General features: G+C 40.5%; 1 protein-coding gene across 9 annotated transcripts in view; it reads left to right on the top strand.

Annotated features, from left to right (window-relative positions):
• obscnb (obscurin, cytoskeletal calmodulin and titin-interacting RhoGEF b) overlaps positions 1-17,373 on the top strand; it is a 65,842-nt gene that overhangs the window by 841 nt on the left and 47,628 nt on the right. For all 9 annotated transcript variants that reach the window (XM_054741191.2, XM_070541655.1, XM_070541653.1 and 6 more), the window contains exons 2-25: positions 587-1,661; positions 6,132-6,401; positions 6,551-6,811; positions 6,878-7,183; positions 7,279-7,545; positions 7,635-7,741; positions 8,270-8,438; positions 8,530-8,805; positions 8,884-9,165; positions 10,601-10,876; positions 10,955-11,230; positions 11,318-11,599; positions 12,606-12,887; positions 12,963-13,238; positions 13,313-13,582; positions 13,658-13,924; positions 13,994-14,263; positions 14,340-14,606; positions 14,816-15,082; positions 15,164-15,276; positions 15,399-15,552; positions 15,635-15,796; positions 15,895-15,999; positions 17,065-17,331. In XM_054741191.2, coding sequence (XP_054597166.2) covers positions 596-1,661; positions 6,132-6,401; positions 6,551-6,811; positions 6,878-7,183; positions 7,279-7,545; positions 7,635-7,741; positions 8,270-8,438; positions 8,530-8,805; positions 8,884-9,165; positions 10,601-10,876; positions 10,955-11,230; positions 11,318-11,599; positions 12,606-12,887; positions 12,963-13,238; positions 13,313-13,582; positions 13,658-13,924; positions 13,994-14,263; positions 14,340-14,606; positions 14,816-15,082; positions 15,164-15,276; positions 15,399-15,552; positions 15,635-15,796; positions 15,895-15,999; positions 17,065-17,331 — 6,538 coding nt within the window. In that variant the 5' untranslated portion in view covers positions 587-595. The remainder of the gene's footprint in view (positions 1-586; positions 1,662-6,131; positions 6,402-6,550; positions 6,812-6,877; positions 7,184-7,278; positions 7,546-7,634; positions 7,742-8,269; positions 8,439-8,529; positions 8,806-8,883; positions 9,166-10,600; positions 10,877-10,954; positions 11,231-11,317; positions 11,600-12,605; positions 12,888-12,962; positions 13,239-13,312; positions 13,583-13,657; positions 13,925-13,993; positions 14,264-14,339; positions 14,607-14,815; positions 15,083-15,163; positions 15,277-15,398; positions 15,553-15,634; positions 15,797-15,894; positions 16,000-17,064; positions 17,332-17,373) is intronic.

Raw genomic sequence — 17,373 nt, 5'->3', positions numbered from 1 at the left:
GGATAATTTTAACATGCAGAGATAAATCAAACATGAGGAAAAGACTGAATATTTTATGCAGTTTTAAATACCTAAACATCGAAAGCAGACAAACATGCTAAACCTGTCTAAAATATTTAGCAGATAAAACACATGAAAACATTGACATGTTTGTTTATGCAACAACCTTGGCCTCCAATATTTGTTTTTATAAAATACCATTCAAGTGGTTTTAAATCTTCGCTTCTACCAGGTTAACCCTTTAATTTTCTCCCCAAAGAAAAAAGCAAATTAAACATTTTTTCTTATTTAAATTAATTAACAGGACCCTGTAATTTAATATACTGAAATCCCAATGTAAACGTCACCATTTTCACGTTTTTCTGTACTTACTGATAATTAAATATTCTATATCTGCTTTTCATTTGGAGGGTTCCTGTGGTCTGACGTGTGGTACATGTCCGAACCCACAAATACATTGGCTAACATACCTTCCTGCTAACTTGATGATTTTGAGGTCTAAACGTGAAACTTTTCTTCCCGTCACCGTTATAACTTCCTCCAAGGTCCCTTTCTAACATAACTTTGCTCTTTTTTTTCATCGCAGGGGCAAAACATGGATCAGAACCTGTTTGGAGGAGCTCCCAGGTTCCTCACCCGCCCCAAAGCATTTTCAGTGTCAGTAGGGAAGGATGCCAATCTCAGCTGCACTGTTGTAGGGAACCCCATCCCAATGATTACCTGGGAAAAAGATAAACTCAAGCTGAAATCTGGAGGCCGCTTCAAAACTGTGGAGGATGGGGATGTGTACCGCCTGACCATCTACGACTTAACGTTGGAGGACAGCGGACAGTACATGTGTCGGGCCAAAAACAACGTGGGGGAAGCGTACGCAGCCGTGACCCTAAAAGTGGCCCTGCCAGCAGAGTTATGTCCGAGAGCCCCTGTTTTCATGGTGAAACCTACTTCTACACGTGTAGGTTTGGGTGGTGATGTTGTTTTCCACTGCCAAGTTGCAGCTCACCCTGGAGCCAGCTTTGAGTGGGAGAAGGATGGGCGCTACCTGGGGGAGACAAACCGTATCAAGATCGTTTCTGACCATGACAGCAGCACCTTAAAGGTCCAAAGTGTTCGCAACCTGGACAGCGGCACCTACACCTGCAGGGCCCAGAACTCCGTAGGCCGTTCCCATACTGCAGCGGCTCTGGTTGTAGATGCTCAGGATGCTCGCAACATGGCTGCAGACAAGAGCACCTCCCTCCTTTCTCACATGCAAAAACGCAAAGAGGAAATGAAGAAGGATATTTCCATCTATCGCACTGAGGAAAGCAGTTCCTTCTCCACAGCCAACAAGAGCAATGCACTGAGTCTGGAACATGAGCTGAGGGCATCTGCACTGGTTAATCTTCCCAAAGGTGTTTTTACCCGTACCTGCACAGTGACCGAGGGCAAACACGCCAAACTCAGTTGCTTTGTGACAGGTCATCCAAAACCACATATTATCTGGAGGAAGGACGGATCAAACATCGGCGAGGGCCGCAGGCATGTCATTTATGAAGACCAAGCTGAAAATTTCATCCTCAAGATCCTGTATTGCAAGCAGAGTGATAATGGCTTTTACACTTGTAATGCAACCAATATGGCTGGGCAGACCTACAGCGCTGTGCTGGTTACAGTCAAAGGTAAGCTTCTAGTTTACTCAAATTATGAGGGCATAATTTGAAACTGAATGTATGAAGACAAAGGCTGCGCAATGGCGCAGTGGTTAGAGCTGTTGCCTTGCAGCAAGAAGGTCCCGGGTTCGCTTCCCGGCCTGGGATCTTTCTGCATGGAGTTTGCATGTTCTCCCTGTGCATGTGTGGGTTCTCTCCGGCTTCCTCCCACAGTCCAAAAACATGACTGTTAGGTTAATTGGTCTGTCTAAATTGTCCTTAGGTGTGCGTGTGTGTGTGGATGATTGTTTGTCCTGTGTGTCTCTGTGTTGCCCTGCGATGGACTGGCTCTCTGTGCAGGGTGTACCCTGCCTGATTGCCCATTGACTGCTGGAGATAGGCACCAGCCCCCCCGCGACCCTACGTGGACAAGCGGGTTCAGCAAATGGATGGATGGATGTATGAAGACAAATTTTATTTGCACATTCTGCAACCCTGACCCTAACCCTATATAATCCTTACCCCTAGAGGTGATAGTAGAACAGGAGTAAAGTGTTTGCCCCATAATCGGATGGTTGCAGGTTTGAACCCCGCTTAGTTTGTCACAGTCATTGTGTCCTTGGGCAAGACACCTTACCCCCCTTGCCTGCTGGTGGTGGTCGGAGGGACCGGTGGCGCCAGTGCTTGGAAGCCTCGCCTCTGTCAGTGCGCCCCAGGGCAGCTGTAGCTACATCCTAGCTCATCCCCACCAGCGTGTGAATGTGTGTGTGAATGGGTGAATGACTGATTGTGTTGTAAAGTGCCTTGGGGGGTTTCAAGACTCTAGAAGGCCCTATATCAAATGCAGGTCATTACTCCTAATCCTTTTATTTTCAGTCCCAAAGCCACACATTTATGAACTATACTCTTGTTTTTATTGGAACATTTTAATTTATAGTTTTATCACTTACAATGCTTCAGTGCTGAAATATTTAGGTACATTCTAAAGATCGTTCAAACTGCAAATCGGTAAACATTTGGTCCTCTTAGGGGTATTTGCAATGATGTCATGGTCATCGAGTGACCTCACAAGCTCCAGTTAACATGGAATTATTGTGGAAATTTTTATTCAGAGATGTATTAAAACAACAAGAAAACAGTCCCAAATGCAATCAAAATGATTTTAATTCCTTAATGCAATATGAGTTGAGGAACACAGTCAAGTGAGAACATGCCTATGCTTCACAGAGAATGTGTCCTTCTGAGGGAAGATTTTTCAGACACGATATACCCCTCCCTTACCAAGGTTTCAACCAGAGACAATTTACCATCGTCCAGAGTTCCATCTGCGTCTTGACCGACACCCATCAAACTCTGAGCCAATGTAGCTACAAGCTAACAGAGCTAACCAAAGCCAGTGGAGGTTGGTGGGTGTTTTTAGCCAGAGAACTGCAGTTGAGTTACTGCAACCCTTCTTTTACTAGGTTGTAACACATTCAACATGAGGTAGAGGCCGAAGCCTTCCCTGGAGCAAGCAGGGGGGCAAGCTGCTAGCGTTGATGGCTGATCTTCTACTTGTCAATCAAAAGGATTGTATCAGGCTATAAAAAGTTTAATTTATGTTGTGAAGTTGGCATTTTTAACATGGCAGTCAATAAGAATTATTCCTTTTTTGGAACCAAGCCCTAGTGGTTGAGAGGGGAACTGCAGATTTTGTCATTTCCATGTTGGCTTCACTGTTAGCAGGCAGAGTTTCCTCCTTGGTCATTATCCTGTGCAGAAATGTTGATCAAACATATGGTATGCTAACACTTACCAGCTACAGCAAAGTGTAACTGTAATCACCATGTTTAAGTCTCATTTGAATCTTGAGAGGGATTATGTTGCATCTATTCTTGGTTGTGATGATTAGTTTCCAAGTTGCTAAGATGGACACTCTCTTGTTGGAACACTTTCCACACTGCTAATATGACTTCCCATGTGAAGAAACTGGCCCACACGTTAAAACAGTTTAGCAACTTATTCATGTTGGTTATTACTTCCTTTCAGTCCAAGGAGGAGTGAAGTTGGGGCATGAAATTTGCTGGTGAAACTTGATGTTTGTTGCTTGTTTAGTTGTTTTAGTTTCTTTTTACTTGTTTAATGTGGACAAAAATGATGACATTTCAAGTTTGTTGACAAAAATGATTAATAATATCATGGCTAATGCTAAGTTTGTTCACAGTGCCTACTATAAAAACATTTTGAAAAGGTTTTACCTTCTTACTGGGTGCTCTAACCTGTGGTCCCTAAACACATTAAATCCAAACTGTTCAACTAATCAGTTGAAAAAGAATGACACTTTCATTTGGAACCTGTAAAGAAGGAAGACTGAGTATATTTTTTATTTTTGTGAATGCATTGTGTGAGGCGACGGTGGCACAGGAGTTAAGTGCTCGCCCCGTAATCGGAAGGTTGCAGGTTTGAGCCCCACTCAGTCTGTCGCTGTCGTTGTGTCCTTGGGCAAGACACTTAACCCACCTTGCCTGCTGGTGGTGGTCGGAGGGACTGGTGGCGCCAGTGCTTGGAAGCCTCGCCTCTGTCAGTGCGCCCCAGGGCAGCTGTGGCTACATTGTAGCTCATCCCCACCAGTGTGTGAATGTGTGTGTGAATGGGTGAATGACTGATTGTGTTGTAAAGCGCCTTGAGGGGTTCCATGACTCTAGAAGGTGCTATATCAAATACAGGCCATTCACCATTTACCATAACCATTAATGAACACTTGCATGGATGCCATGGAACTGTAGCCATTGTTTTTCATTGGATATCCAATCCTTGTCTTGGAGGTCCACTACCCAGCATGTTTCAGTTTTTTCTCTGCTCCAACACACCTGATCCTCAAGAGATGATTATAAGGAATCTGCAGAGCTACATGTGTTGCTGAACAGGTGATTAAGCCATTGAATCAGGTGCGTTGGAGCAGGGAAACAACTAAAACATTCTAGATAGAAAACCTCCAGGATCTTGATTTGTTATCTCTGTGTTATATGGGATGTTCTGAAGGAAAAGCACGCACCCAAATCTGCGGGATTTGTTTCTGAATTGCTTCCAGTCAAAAGCATGGTGCCACACTGTGTGAACCTAATCCCTTCTTTCCACCGGCCGTGAAAGTGGTTGCATAACGTAATAGTGGCTTTTTACGCTCAAGCTCATTCCCCACCAGGAGCAATTCTAACATGAGACGGGAGCAAAAGCGTTCCACACAGCTGATCCTGTGATGTCACAAATGTTTTCAGAAGTGCACACACAATACTGAGAAAAGCAAAAGATGGCTGCATGTATCAAAACGGGCCGTGGTTTCTTTTCTGCTCTGTTCACATTGGCTGTGGGGATTTTAACAGGAAATTACATATGTTTACCAGCATGTGACTTTTATTTTGAAAGTTTCCAGATGTTTAACACTGCTTTTGTGTTTGACTTCCTGTCTGGCACGATCTAAACTGTTGAGTTTGACGTGTTTTCGAAGCGTATCACGTAAAAACTGGACCTGAAATGCAATGGTAGCGTGCCCTTCGCTTCTGGGGTGCATCCAAAATGTTACACTTTGCTGCTGGTGGAAAGGAACTCATCCACCAAAATGGCGGTTAGTAAGTTTCACGGCCGTTTAGTGATGCTTTCACGTGCAGTGGAAATAAGGGGTTTTAGTAGACATAAAATACATCAAATTTTGTGCAGCTTTATGCATTTTTCTTTACTTAAGTTTCTTGGGTTCCTTATTTATGAAACTTTTTACTGATTGGCTTAATGAATTGAACTGTATTGGAATGTTTACTTTGTGATCTGCCTTGATGACTTGTCGTGATTTGGTGCTTTATGAATAAACTGCACTGAATTCAATAGGTTTCCACTTGAACACTCATTTTGCAGAAATAGAATATGATGCTTTGACATCACAGTAGGAATCTTGTACTTCTTGCTTAAAGCAAACAACAATACCTACACCATACTTATTGCTGACTACTTCACACTCCTCTCCATTTTCTTTTCCACAATCTAAAAACAAAAATCAGAAAAACAATGTTTTCCAGCAGAAAATGCCATTGGTATGAAAAAAAAGTTCAGATAAAATTCTCAGCAGTGAGAATGTGAGCATCTTTATCGTTAAAATGTGAGAATGTTACCTGAAGCGCAAATGGCTGACAAATAGTAGAAACCTGTTATATGTACACCAAAACCTTTGATTAACGTATTTTCATCATGAAAAACCTTTGTTATAATAAATACATGTAACAAAAAACACAAAATGTAGATTTTGGGTAAATTTTGTACAAGTTGTACTCATTGCATGATTCTGTTTGGTAACTTTTTTTTACAGTTTCTAAACAAGAACTGAACCTTCGTTTTAAAAATATGCAAACATTTGACAACTAAACTAAAACTATTCATGCACGTGCTGGAGTGTTCAGCTAATGGGCTAACACATGTAAAACAATTCATAATAATATTAAATCTGAAGGTTAAACCAATGCTTTTCTGTGTCAGAGCCCAAGGTGCCTTTCAGGAGGAAGCTCCAGGATGTGGAGGTCCAAGAGAAGTCTTCAGCCAAACTCATGTGTGAGGTGCCGTACACCGCCACGCAGGCCAACTGGTTCATGGAGGAAACGCAACTGGAGCAAAATAGCAAATATCGCATGGAAGAAGAAGGCACACTGCGGAGTCTCACCATACACAACGTCACCACTAATGATGATGGTGTTTATATCTGCGAGATGAAAGAGGGAAGCCGCACTGTGGCTGAGCTCACAGTCCTTGGTATTCAACTTCTACTTGGCAGTTTTAGTAAAGTATTTCCCATTGAGTTACATAGATTGTGCTGAAGTTTCTGGTTTACTAAGTGGGAAATTCAATTTGGTTTGCTACAGAATATTACTATATAAAGTTAATTTGATCTCATTTTCCAGGTAATATCACCAAGAAGCTTCCTCGGAGGACAGTAGTACCTGTCAGTGACACTGTCATCTTCTGTGTTGAGCTGGAGCATCCTTGTCCTAACGCCTTCTGGACTCGCAACGGCGAGAAACTGAAGGCAGATTCTCGTATATCTGTTGCCTGTCTGCTTCGACAGTACACACTCACAATCAAAGACTGCCACGCAGACGATTCAGGAGAAGTGGCCTTTGTGGCTGGAGACTGCAAGACTTCCACACGATTCACTGTCACTGGTGAGCCAAAAACATTTTTGTCATGATCTAAACTTTCACCTGATCATTTTGCTCTGCTCTCTCCAGCTGCACGGAAGCACCCCCCTGACCCCCCAGTCAACGCTGTGGTGCAGAACAAGACGGACTCGTCCATCAAAATTCAGTGGTCTCCTCCTGACAGTGATCGTCCAGTACCCATCAAAGCGTACATTGTGGAGAGAAGGAAGGTCGGTTCTTCTACATGGCAGAGGTGCAACGCTGGAGAAACGCTTGTTTCAACAGAAGTCACCATCTGTAACTTTGCAGAGGAAGCTAGCTACCAGTTCCGTATCTCTGCCACAAATGACTTTGGTCAGAGTCCCTATCTAGAGGTTCCTGGAAGCTTCTATCTTGGTACAGTCGAGCAATATTTATTTAGTCCTGACACCTTTTGTTGCCTTTATTTTCTTTTTTTAAGAGCTTTGTTTCTTTCTTTGTTTGTACGTCAGAACCCACTGCAGAAATAAAAAAAGGTCTGGTGAAGAGCACTGCAGTATCCGATGAGGAGTTCTCCATCTCTGTGGAGTTGTCTGCTGTTTGCTCTGGTTTCTGGTCTCTAAACGGGCGCCTCCTGCGCAGTGGAGCTGATTACCTCATCACCAGAACAAAGAACGTACACACTCTGCTCATCCGCGTTGTGACCAAGGAAATGAATGGAGCCGAAATCAAATTTGTGGGTGGAGGTTCACAGAGCAGTTGCATCCTATCTGTGGAGGGTATGTGTTAATATGTTTAATATTTATGTGAAAACAGTATTTTTTTTTTTTGCTCAACTGATCTGAACATAAAACTGTCTTTTTTTCAGCCCCTTCTGTTAGGTTCTTCAACAAATCAGATCATCCAGATGTTGTCACTTGCAGCGCTCAAGACAGTGCTCAGCTAGTTGCTGAGGTGTCGGATTATGATGCTCAGGTTTGTGGCATTAACATATTTATTTTAAACATTATTTTCCTTTTTTTGGCTGTCAGATGTGAAACTAATAATAAAGTTCCTTAAAACGCAGCGCTGAGAATCACAAAGGTGATTCTGGAACATCTCTGGCTCCATTAGACTCCCATATATATATAAGTAATAAATGAAAATAGCTCTATCTGACTGGTGTGCTGGCAGTTGTCCTAAAATGACTAATAGATACATATTTTTACTCATTACATCATATATTTTAACCTTTGAGTAATGTGCCAAAATATTAACAATTCATTCCCCACAAAAGACCAATCATTTTTCTTATTGTTGATGACTTTTTTGTGGCTTTAACAATAATTTGCTATATTTTTATAAAGGTGATTACTGATTTATGTTGGACAAACTTTTTTATTTGTTATGACTGTCATAAAATATAAAAAATTGTAGGAAACATTGATTTTAATCTGGGAAACTTTAGAAATGTTGTAACATTTTATCACTTTAATTTTGGTGAACTGCTCTGCACCCCACCAGGTGACCTGGATGAAAAATGAGAAGGAGGTAAAAATGGGCAAGAAATACGAATATGTGACAAATGATCGTAAGAGGATGCTTATGGTGCACAATGTTACGGAGGAAGATGTGGGACTTTATCAGTGTGTTTTAGCTAATGACAAGATGTCCTTTCAACTTGCTCTCAAAGGTATTTCCCATGAAAATGTCACCTATACAAACAAGCTCTAACCATCCACAGGAATTGAAATTCTTGTTTCTTTTTTTTCTTTTTTTTTTAGATGAACCAGCCAAATTTTTAAATAAAGCCAGAGGGCCCATGGGATTATCATCAACCCTTAAAGGAGATCTTGAGCTTAGCTGTGAGGTGTCGGTAACAAGTGCTGTCGTTGTGTGGAAAAAGGACAAAGTAGAGATTAGTGAGGACCAAAGAACCACCATCATCTCTAAAGGGACTCAAAGGAAGCTCATCGTTAAGAGCGCCAAAAAAGTTGATGAAGGATATTATTCCTGTGAGACAGAAGCCGATAAAGTCACATTCCATGTCAAGATAAAAGGTAAGAAAGCTAATTCCTGTTGCATACATGTTACAGTTGTCAAAAATAAAACTTTGTCCAAATTTTACTTACTCTTAGACGCCCAGGCAGTAGCTGCGTTCTCCAACAAGGAGTCCGTTCAGAAGGAAGTCAGAGCCATTCTCACCCAGAGAGCAACGCTTAGCTGTGACGTGTCTGATAGTAAAACCGAGGTGAAATGGTACAAAGATGGCAAGTTGTTGGAAGCTAGCCAGAAGATATACTCGGAGGCAAAGGGCACACACCGTCAGCTGGTGATTGAAAAGGTGGAGAGGAAGGATGCTGGAGAGTACACCTGTGAGGCCGGAGGGGATAAACTACTTTTCAAGATGTTTGTGTCAGGTAGGACTGCTAGATTTAGAAAAAATATATATATATTTGCAATAGGAGGTTTGGAGAGCATTATATTTTCACAGTTTATTTATTTCCACTTGGCAACTTCATTCATCTTTAACTCTCAACACAACCATCAACACACACTTCCAAGTGAAAAAGGGGGAGGAAGAAGAAACATCTTACATGACCTACCCCTTCTACTAAATACAACAAAATTTACAATATGGTCTTAAACACCATCAAACATAATTTTTTTTCCTTTGCAAACTAAATATTACAATGAAATCATAATATACACCATCAGTAACTTATTAAATCAGAGGATTTTAAACTTTTCTCCTCATAAATTTTCTTAAATTGATCAGTGGTGGAACATTTTTTTCAGGTCACCATCCAAGTTATTTCATAATTTTATTACATACTCCATAATACACATTTGCTTTAATGTTGTTCATGCAAATAGTCTTTTAAACTCAGACTTCTTTCTAATTTTTTCATCACTTGAGATCAAAACAAAAAAACTTCTGTTATTTCATTGGTAGTAATATCTTTTTTGCCTTGAACATAATTAATAAAGTTTTTAAATTAACCAAATCTCTGAGTTTCATAGTTTTTGATTGAACAATCTATTAGTTTGTTCTGTAGCATCTACTTTATATGTAATTCTCATAGCTTTCTTCTGTACTAAAAACAAAGGATTAGTATTTGTTTCATACGTATTGCCCCACCCCTCTATGCAACAAATCAAATACGGAACAATAATTGAGTAATATAATATATGAAGTGTTGATGTTTCTAGAACACTTTTTAACTTATTTAAAAGTCCAATACTTTTACAAAGTTTTTGTTTTATATATGTTATGTAATATTTCCAATTAAGTTTAGGATCCAAAACAACCCCTAAAAATCTTACTTCTTTCACTCTTTCAACTAAAATGCCATCTATGGACACTGTAATTGAATCATCTGTCTTTCTGTTGCCAAAAATCATAAAGTTTGTTTTATTCCAATTTATAAGTAACTTGTTGCCATTGAAACACTTAAGTTTAGACATCTCACAACCCATATTTCCCATAATAACATTTAAATCATTCCCAGAACAAAATATATTTGTATCATAAGCAAACAATATGAACTGTAATGTTGTAGAGACATCACAAATGGCATTAAAATACAAATTAAAAAGCTTAGGACCCAACACTGAACCCTGGGGGACACCATATGTAATCAACGGAAAGTCTGAAATTTGATCTTCTAACATTTGACAATGTTTAGACATTTATAACCACGTTCCATGAACTGTAAAAACAAAAATGAATTCTATGAAATAGAATATAGAATATATATATTTTTTTTATACTTTTAGAATATCTTTGTTTGTCCTTGGTGTTTTAGTCAGTGTTCAGAATAACCACATATTTGTTATTGGCTGTACTTTCAGAGGCTCAGTCAGCTTTCTCCAATAAGGAAAAAGTTCAGGAGGAGGTGAAAGCCGTTCTGTCCCAGAAGGCCATCTTGAGCTGTGAAGTAGCTGAAACCAAAACGGAGGTAAAATGGTACAAAGGGGGGAAAATCCTGACCTCCAGCAAGATGATCCACGCCGAATCAAAAGCCAGAACCCGCCAGTTGGTGATTGACAGCGTTGAGAGGAAAGATGCTGGAGAGTACGTCTGTGAAGCTGGATCTGAGAAGCTGACCTTCAAGGTTCATGTGGAAGGTAATGATGTTATGTACATATTTGTTAACTTTTAAAGGGAAGTTTCTGATCTTTTCTTTGTCCTGATTCCTCCATTAGAGGCCCAGTCAGCCATCTTTAATAAGGAATCAGTCCAGAAGGAGGTGAAAGCCAACGTGTCCCAGAAGGCCACTCTTAGCTGTGAGGTTTTTGATTCCAAAACAGAAGTGAAATGGTGCAAAGACGGCAAGCTCCTCCTTTCCAGTAAGACCGTGCGTACAGAGTCCAAGGGCAAAAGTCGCCTGCTGGTGATTGAAAATCTGGACATGAAGGATGCTGGAGAATACACATGTGAGGCTGGGACTGAAAAGCTGGTCTTCAAACTTCAGGTGACAGGTAGGATCAACGTCTGGTTTTACTTTTAAATATTACATTGAATACTGTTAGAGATGATGGCAAAACAACTATTGATGGTCTCCACAGATGCACAAGGCCAGTCTGCTTTTTTCAACAAAGAGACTGTCCAAAAGGAGGTAAAGGCCATCCTGTCCCAGAAAGCCACTCTGAGCTGTGAGGTGGCTGATGCTAAGACAGAGGTGAAGTGGTTCAAAGATGGCAAGCTGCTGACGCCCAGCAAGACAATCCACACTGAGTCAAAAGCCAAGACTCGCCAGCTGGTGATTGACAGCGTGGAAAAGAAAGATGCCGGGGATTACGTCTGTGAGGCTGGATCTGAGAAGCTGACCTTTAAGATACATGTTGAAGGTGAGGAGGATGCAGTTTGTTAAAAAAATAATATGTGCACACATTCTAAGTCAGTGGTAGTTCTGTTAAGGATCAAAACATAGCAAATCAAACAGTTTGCATGAAACTTGGTACTTATGTTATCGACCTACTAAAACAATCTGTTTAGACCGAAGTAAATGTTTCTACCTTCAAAAATCTGTTTAGAACTGTCGAACACAAGTTACAGTTGCAAGTTACAGTGGGATAGTCGCAATCAACATAAACAACAATAAAAAACATCTCAAAATTAACATACACCACCTCTAACCTGTACATGTTAATTTAAAGATCAAGTTTAATGAGAAAACCTTTTTTTTTAATTTTTATTTCTAAAATTTGGTCAGTCACTCTGTGTAAATGTGCAGAGTAAATGTAAAAATAGTCTTCTTCCCCTATTTCCTGCATTAGCCGCTGATAAAAAATAAATAGACAGAGAAATGATCGAATTAGAAAAGCCTAACAAATGTACATCACAGTTTAAAATTTGCATTCATGGACTCACCCAGTTTGGTTCACAATAGTGAAGACTGTTGTTGATTTAGTTTTCAGGAGATGCCAGAGCATGTCTCTGCTAGTAGAAGCTAACTGTTAGCATTAGCAACTCCACAACATGGCAGAACTCCTTCAGGCTTGTGTTATTTGTGGAGACAAACCTTTAACGAGCAAACAGTCAGTGGTAGAGTTGCAGTGCTATTAGCCAATCGGAGGTGTGCCCATGCAGACGCAGCAGATCATGACTTTTAGGTCAAAAACGGGACATTCATAATGCTACAGAGGCAAGATGTCCAAACATCAGGAAATAAGGCTCATTTCTAGTTCCTGAAACAGGAGCATCAGAGCATTTTCCCCACAGAGACGAGGCATTTTATTCACAAGGCATTGTATTTACCAGTAAAAACTGCAAATGTGTTGAAAAAAATGAATGAATTTTGTTTTCACCATTTTGCAAAAGTATATAAGCATTTTTGTTTTATTTCTTCTGCAGAAATCCAACTCAAGTCTGTTTTCTTCAACAAGGACTCTGTCCAAAAGGAGATAAAAGCCGCCCTGTCCCAGAAGGCCTCGCTGAGCTGTGAGGTTGCTGATGCAAAGACAGAGGTGAAATGGTACAAGGATGGCAAGCTGCTGACATCCAGCAAGACGATACATGCAGAGTCAAAGGGCAAGAGCCGCCAGCTGTTGATTGACAGTGTGGAGAAAAAAGATGCTGGAGATTACGTCTGTGAGGCTGGCTCTGAGAAGCTGGCTTTTAAGATACAAGTGGCAGGTAGGAAAGAGAACAGGCTGCTTTTTCTTTTGGCTAACTGGAACACTTATATCACTTTTTTAATCTGCTTTCCAGAACCTCCTGTTGGCTTCACCAACAAGGAATCAGTCCAAAAGGAAGTGAAAGCTTCCCTCTCTCAGAAAGCCACTCTGAGTTGTGATGTTTCAGATTCCAAAACAGACGTGAAGTGGTACAAGGATGGAAAACTTCTGACTTCCAGCAAGGCCGTCCATGCAGAATCAAGGGGTAAGACTCGAGAGCTGGTGGTAGAGAGAGTGGAGAAGAAGGATGCTGGGGAATACACTTGTGAAGCTGGAAGTGAGAAGCTGCAGTTCAAGCTACAGCTGACAGGTAACAATATATTTTAAAGAAACTGTCCTATCGTTAGACTTTCTGCACCATCTCATAAAAGTTTGTTTTTGTAGATGCCGCCGTCAAGTTCAAGGAGTCTGCCAGGGACACAATTGTTGTTGAAGCACGTGAAAACATTGTTCTAACCACTGAGCTGACCTCTGAGAGCGGTAGTGTTAAGTGGTTTAGAGACGGCATGGAGCTGAAGGAGAGCAGTAAGTGTGAGATGAAACGAGAAGGCTCTACTCGTACGTTGATTGTGAAATCTGCAGAGACCAAAGACAATGGAACATACTCCTGTCAAACTCCCGATGACAATGTGGAGTTTAAAGTTCGAGTTAAAGGTAAAAACACAGACTTGTCAGTAAAAAGAAAACATCCTCTCATGATCATTTAGATTTCCACATCTTTGATTCCAGATTCAGCTTTGAAGTTTGTTCTTCCTTTGAAACCTGCCTCAGTGGAGTTAGGAGGCACACTCAGCCTGGCTTGCGAACTAAATCAGACCTCGGGGGATGTTGTTTGGCACCACGATGGCCGTGAGATTAAACCCGGAAGCAGGCACTGTGTGAAAACTGACGGTCCAAAGCGGGTTCTTACTGTCATGGGTGTGACGAAGGAAGATGAGGGAGAATACAGCTGTGTTTGCAAAAATGACAAGACATCTGCTAAAGTAACCTCTAAAGGTAATCGAGTGATGTAAAATACTTTAATTATAGCAAACAATCCTCTAATATCCATTTTGCTTCTTTCAGCACCAAGACTCGTTCGACTGACTACAAAACTGAACAATGTAGCTGCAACGGAGGGAAAAAACGCCATTTTCAAGTGTTCTGTCACTCCAGCAGACGTCAGTGTGAAGTGGTTCCATAACAGCATACCCATCACTGCTGGGCCCAAGTATAAACTTGAGCATGGTGGTGGGAGTTACTCGCTCACCGTGACCTCTGTCACACTGAAGGATGCAGGAGAAATAAGTGTCGATGCAGAAGGCAAAAGTTGCAGAGCTACCCTGCAAGTTCAACGTAAGATAAAATGTTTTCATAAGAGAATTAGGGCTGCAGCTTCCTAAAACGTTATCCTTCTGTGTGCTTCTTTTAGGTGAACCTGTGACTTTTAAGAAAAAGCTGGAAAATGTGACGGCTGAGGAGGACAGTGAGGCTAAACTGGAAGTGGAGCTGAGTAAGGTCTCAGATGAAGTCAAGTGGATGAAAAACGGTGTTGTGCTGCAGCCTGGTGTAAACGTAGAGATCCGGGTGGATGGAGCGAAGCAGTCTCTGGTCTTCAAGAAAGTCACTTATGCAGACCGTGGCCTGTACTCTTGTGAAACTCTGGATGACAAGACCCAGGCCAAGCTCAGTGTAGAAAGTACGCCTAATTACCTATATATATATATATATATATATATATATATATATATATATATATATATATATATATATATATATATATATATATATATATATATATATATATATATATATATATATATATATATATATATATTTGTTTTTGTATCATTTTAATATTTACAAATCAGCATTTTAACTCAGATTCTTATTTTCCTCCTCTTTTAGTGAAAAAGATTCAGGTAATTAAAGGTTTGACAGAAACCAAAGCACATGAAACAGAGACAGTGAGCTTTGAGGTGGAGCTCAGTCAGGCGGACGTTGAAGCTTCATGGACCAGAGATGGGGCCAAGTTAAAGTCAGGAGCAAACTGTCGCATCACAGCTCAGGGAAAGAAGCACAAGCTGACGCTGTCCAGTCTCAAAAAGGAAGATGCTGGGACCGTTGCCTTCCAGGCAGAGGGAGTCCACACTTCAGCCAAACTGATTATAGCCGGTAGATTATGCTTCTCCTTTGTTCTGCTCTCTTGACTGACCACTCGTCATCACTTTTTGACTAAAATGTTCTATTTGACAGAACCTCCTGCAATGATCTCCAAACCCATAATGGACATTAGTGTTTCTGAAAAGGAGAAGGCTACTTTTGAATGTGAAGTGTCAAGAAACAATGCAGAAGTGAAGTGGTTTAAGGTAACAACAACTCTATTTTCCCTCTGGGATTAATATAGTCTTTTTGAATTGAATTGAAGTCACTGTTTGAATCAATGCCTGTAGTACAAATGTTACATTAAAAAAATGCAATAAATCCACAGGATGGTGCTGAGCTGAAGCCAGGAAAGAATCTTGGCCTTCATTTCCTGGGCCGAAAATGCACTTTGGTCATTCAGAAATGCACGCCTGAAGATGGAGGCACGTACATCTGTCGCACCGCTGATGACAACACGTCTGCCAAGCTCACCGTTCATGGTGAATAATTCATCGCAGATCAAACAAATCTGCTTATTAGTCCATACTAATACTAATCTTCTTCTTGATATTTTTGCTGTAGCCAGAGATATCAAGATTGTGAAGAAGCTGGTGGATGTGGAGGTGATGGAGAAGGAGAGCGCTTCATTTACTTGTGAAGTCTCACATGATGACGTGGAGTTCCAGTGGTACAAAGGAGGTAACAAACTCAAAGCCACTGAAAACATCAAGATGAGACAGGAGGGTAAGGATCCTGGAACTGTTAATCACATACCATCATATCTGCCTTGCTCACGCACATATCTTATTTTTCAAAGCAAAACTCACTTTATGTTATCCCAGGCAGAACCTATGTACTGCTGTTTAAGTGTGTCACCCCTGAAGATTCGGGTGAGATTAAATTCACAGCTGAGAAGACTTTTTCAACTGCAAAACTTAAAGTAAAAGGTAAATCCGGATTGTTAATTACACGGTATTATTAATGCAATGCTGCATGGAATCAGTAACCACTGTTTTGTGGCGATAAATGAGGTTTCAAATGGATTATTTCTATTCATTTTAGTAAAGCTATCGGCCATATAAGCTGTGCAAATAGAAAACCCTAAACTAAGATTTAAATAAATACATTTTATGAACATTGTGCTTCATTCTGATTGCATTAATTTGATGAGAAAGACAATCTATTTGTAACTTGCATGGACATTTATTCTCATTGAGCACTGATGGTTTACCAAAAGAATCTAAGCAACGTGTTTTTGCAATAAATTAAATTGTTTTTTCTGGGGGGTTGCCAGAACTTCCTTTTTTTCATACTGAATATTTATAATTAAAGGTGACATATTATGCAAAACTCACCTTTTGCATCTATTTTTTGCTGCCATTTTTTGCTGCCATGTGGGTATCTACTGCTTCTAAAAAAAAACTTCAAACTAATAATAATCTGTCCATCTGTTTTTTGTCAGTGTCTGGTTTAGGAATCATGTGCCTAGAACAAGCTGTTTCAAAAAGTTCCAGTTTGTGATGTCATAAAATGACTAAATTAGAGTAGCCCCACCTGTCATGTTCAAGAGACCTGCTGCTAGAGGAGCAGTGGCCCAATTCTGAGCTCTTTCCAGATTTAGGAGCTTCTCAGCTCATAGCAGCCTGAGTGGAGGTGGGTGGGTGTGGCCAGATCCAGCTTGTTTTTATAAAGTGACAGAGCCTTGAAATTCTGGAAGATGCTGAAAATGTCAAGAATAAACCTGCTGAAATGGCTTTATGAGAGAGGGATGTTTTGCTAAATAAACATGTTTTTATAGACCATATATCTATTATACCTTTAAAAAGTCATAATATGTCACCTTTAATTATTGTTCTAGTAACACATTATAATCTACAGAATTTGTCTTGATACCAGTGCAAAACTGATAATCTTTCTAAATGTAATTGAATATAGTGTAAATTAATCCAAGCTTCTGAAACTTGCCTCTATAGCTTTGAGTTTCCCTTCACTCAGTTTTATTGTCACTGTAGAACTGCCTGTCAACTTTGTGAAGAAACTCAGGGATAAGATAGCGATGTACAAGCACCGTGCTCATCTTGAATGCCAAGTATCCCGTGCCAGTGCAAAAGTGAAGTGGTTCAAAAACAAGATGGAGATCAAACCCAGCAAAAAGTACGAGATTAAAAGTGAAGACGTGTATCGAAAGCTCACCATCAACGATGTGGACTGTGGAGACGAAGACACGTATATCTGTGATGCTACAGATGACAAAACATCCTGTAAACTGCTTGTGGAAGGTAACAGAGGAAGATGAGTAAGATCTATTGTGAACTGAGTAC

This window comes from Nothobranchius furzeri, chromosome 11, assembly GCF_043380555.1.
Source record: "Nothobranchius furzeri strain GRZ-AD chromosome 11, NfurGRZ-RIMD1, whole genome shotgun sequence".
Taxonomy (NCBI): Eukaryota; Metazoa; Chordata; class Actinopteri; order Cyprinodontiformes; family Nothobranchiidae; genus Nothobranchius; species Nothobranchius furzeri.
The sequence above is the reverse complement of the archived record's forward strand: the minus strand, read 5'-3'. Positions and strand labels throughout refer to the sequence as shown.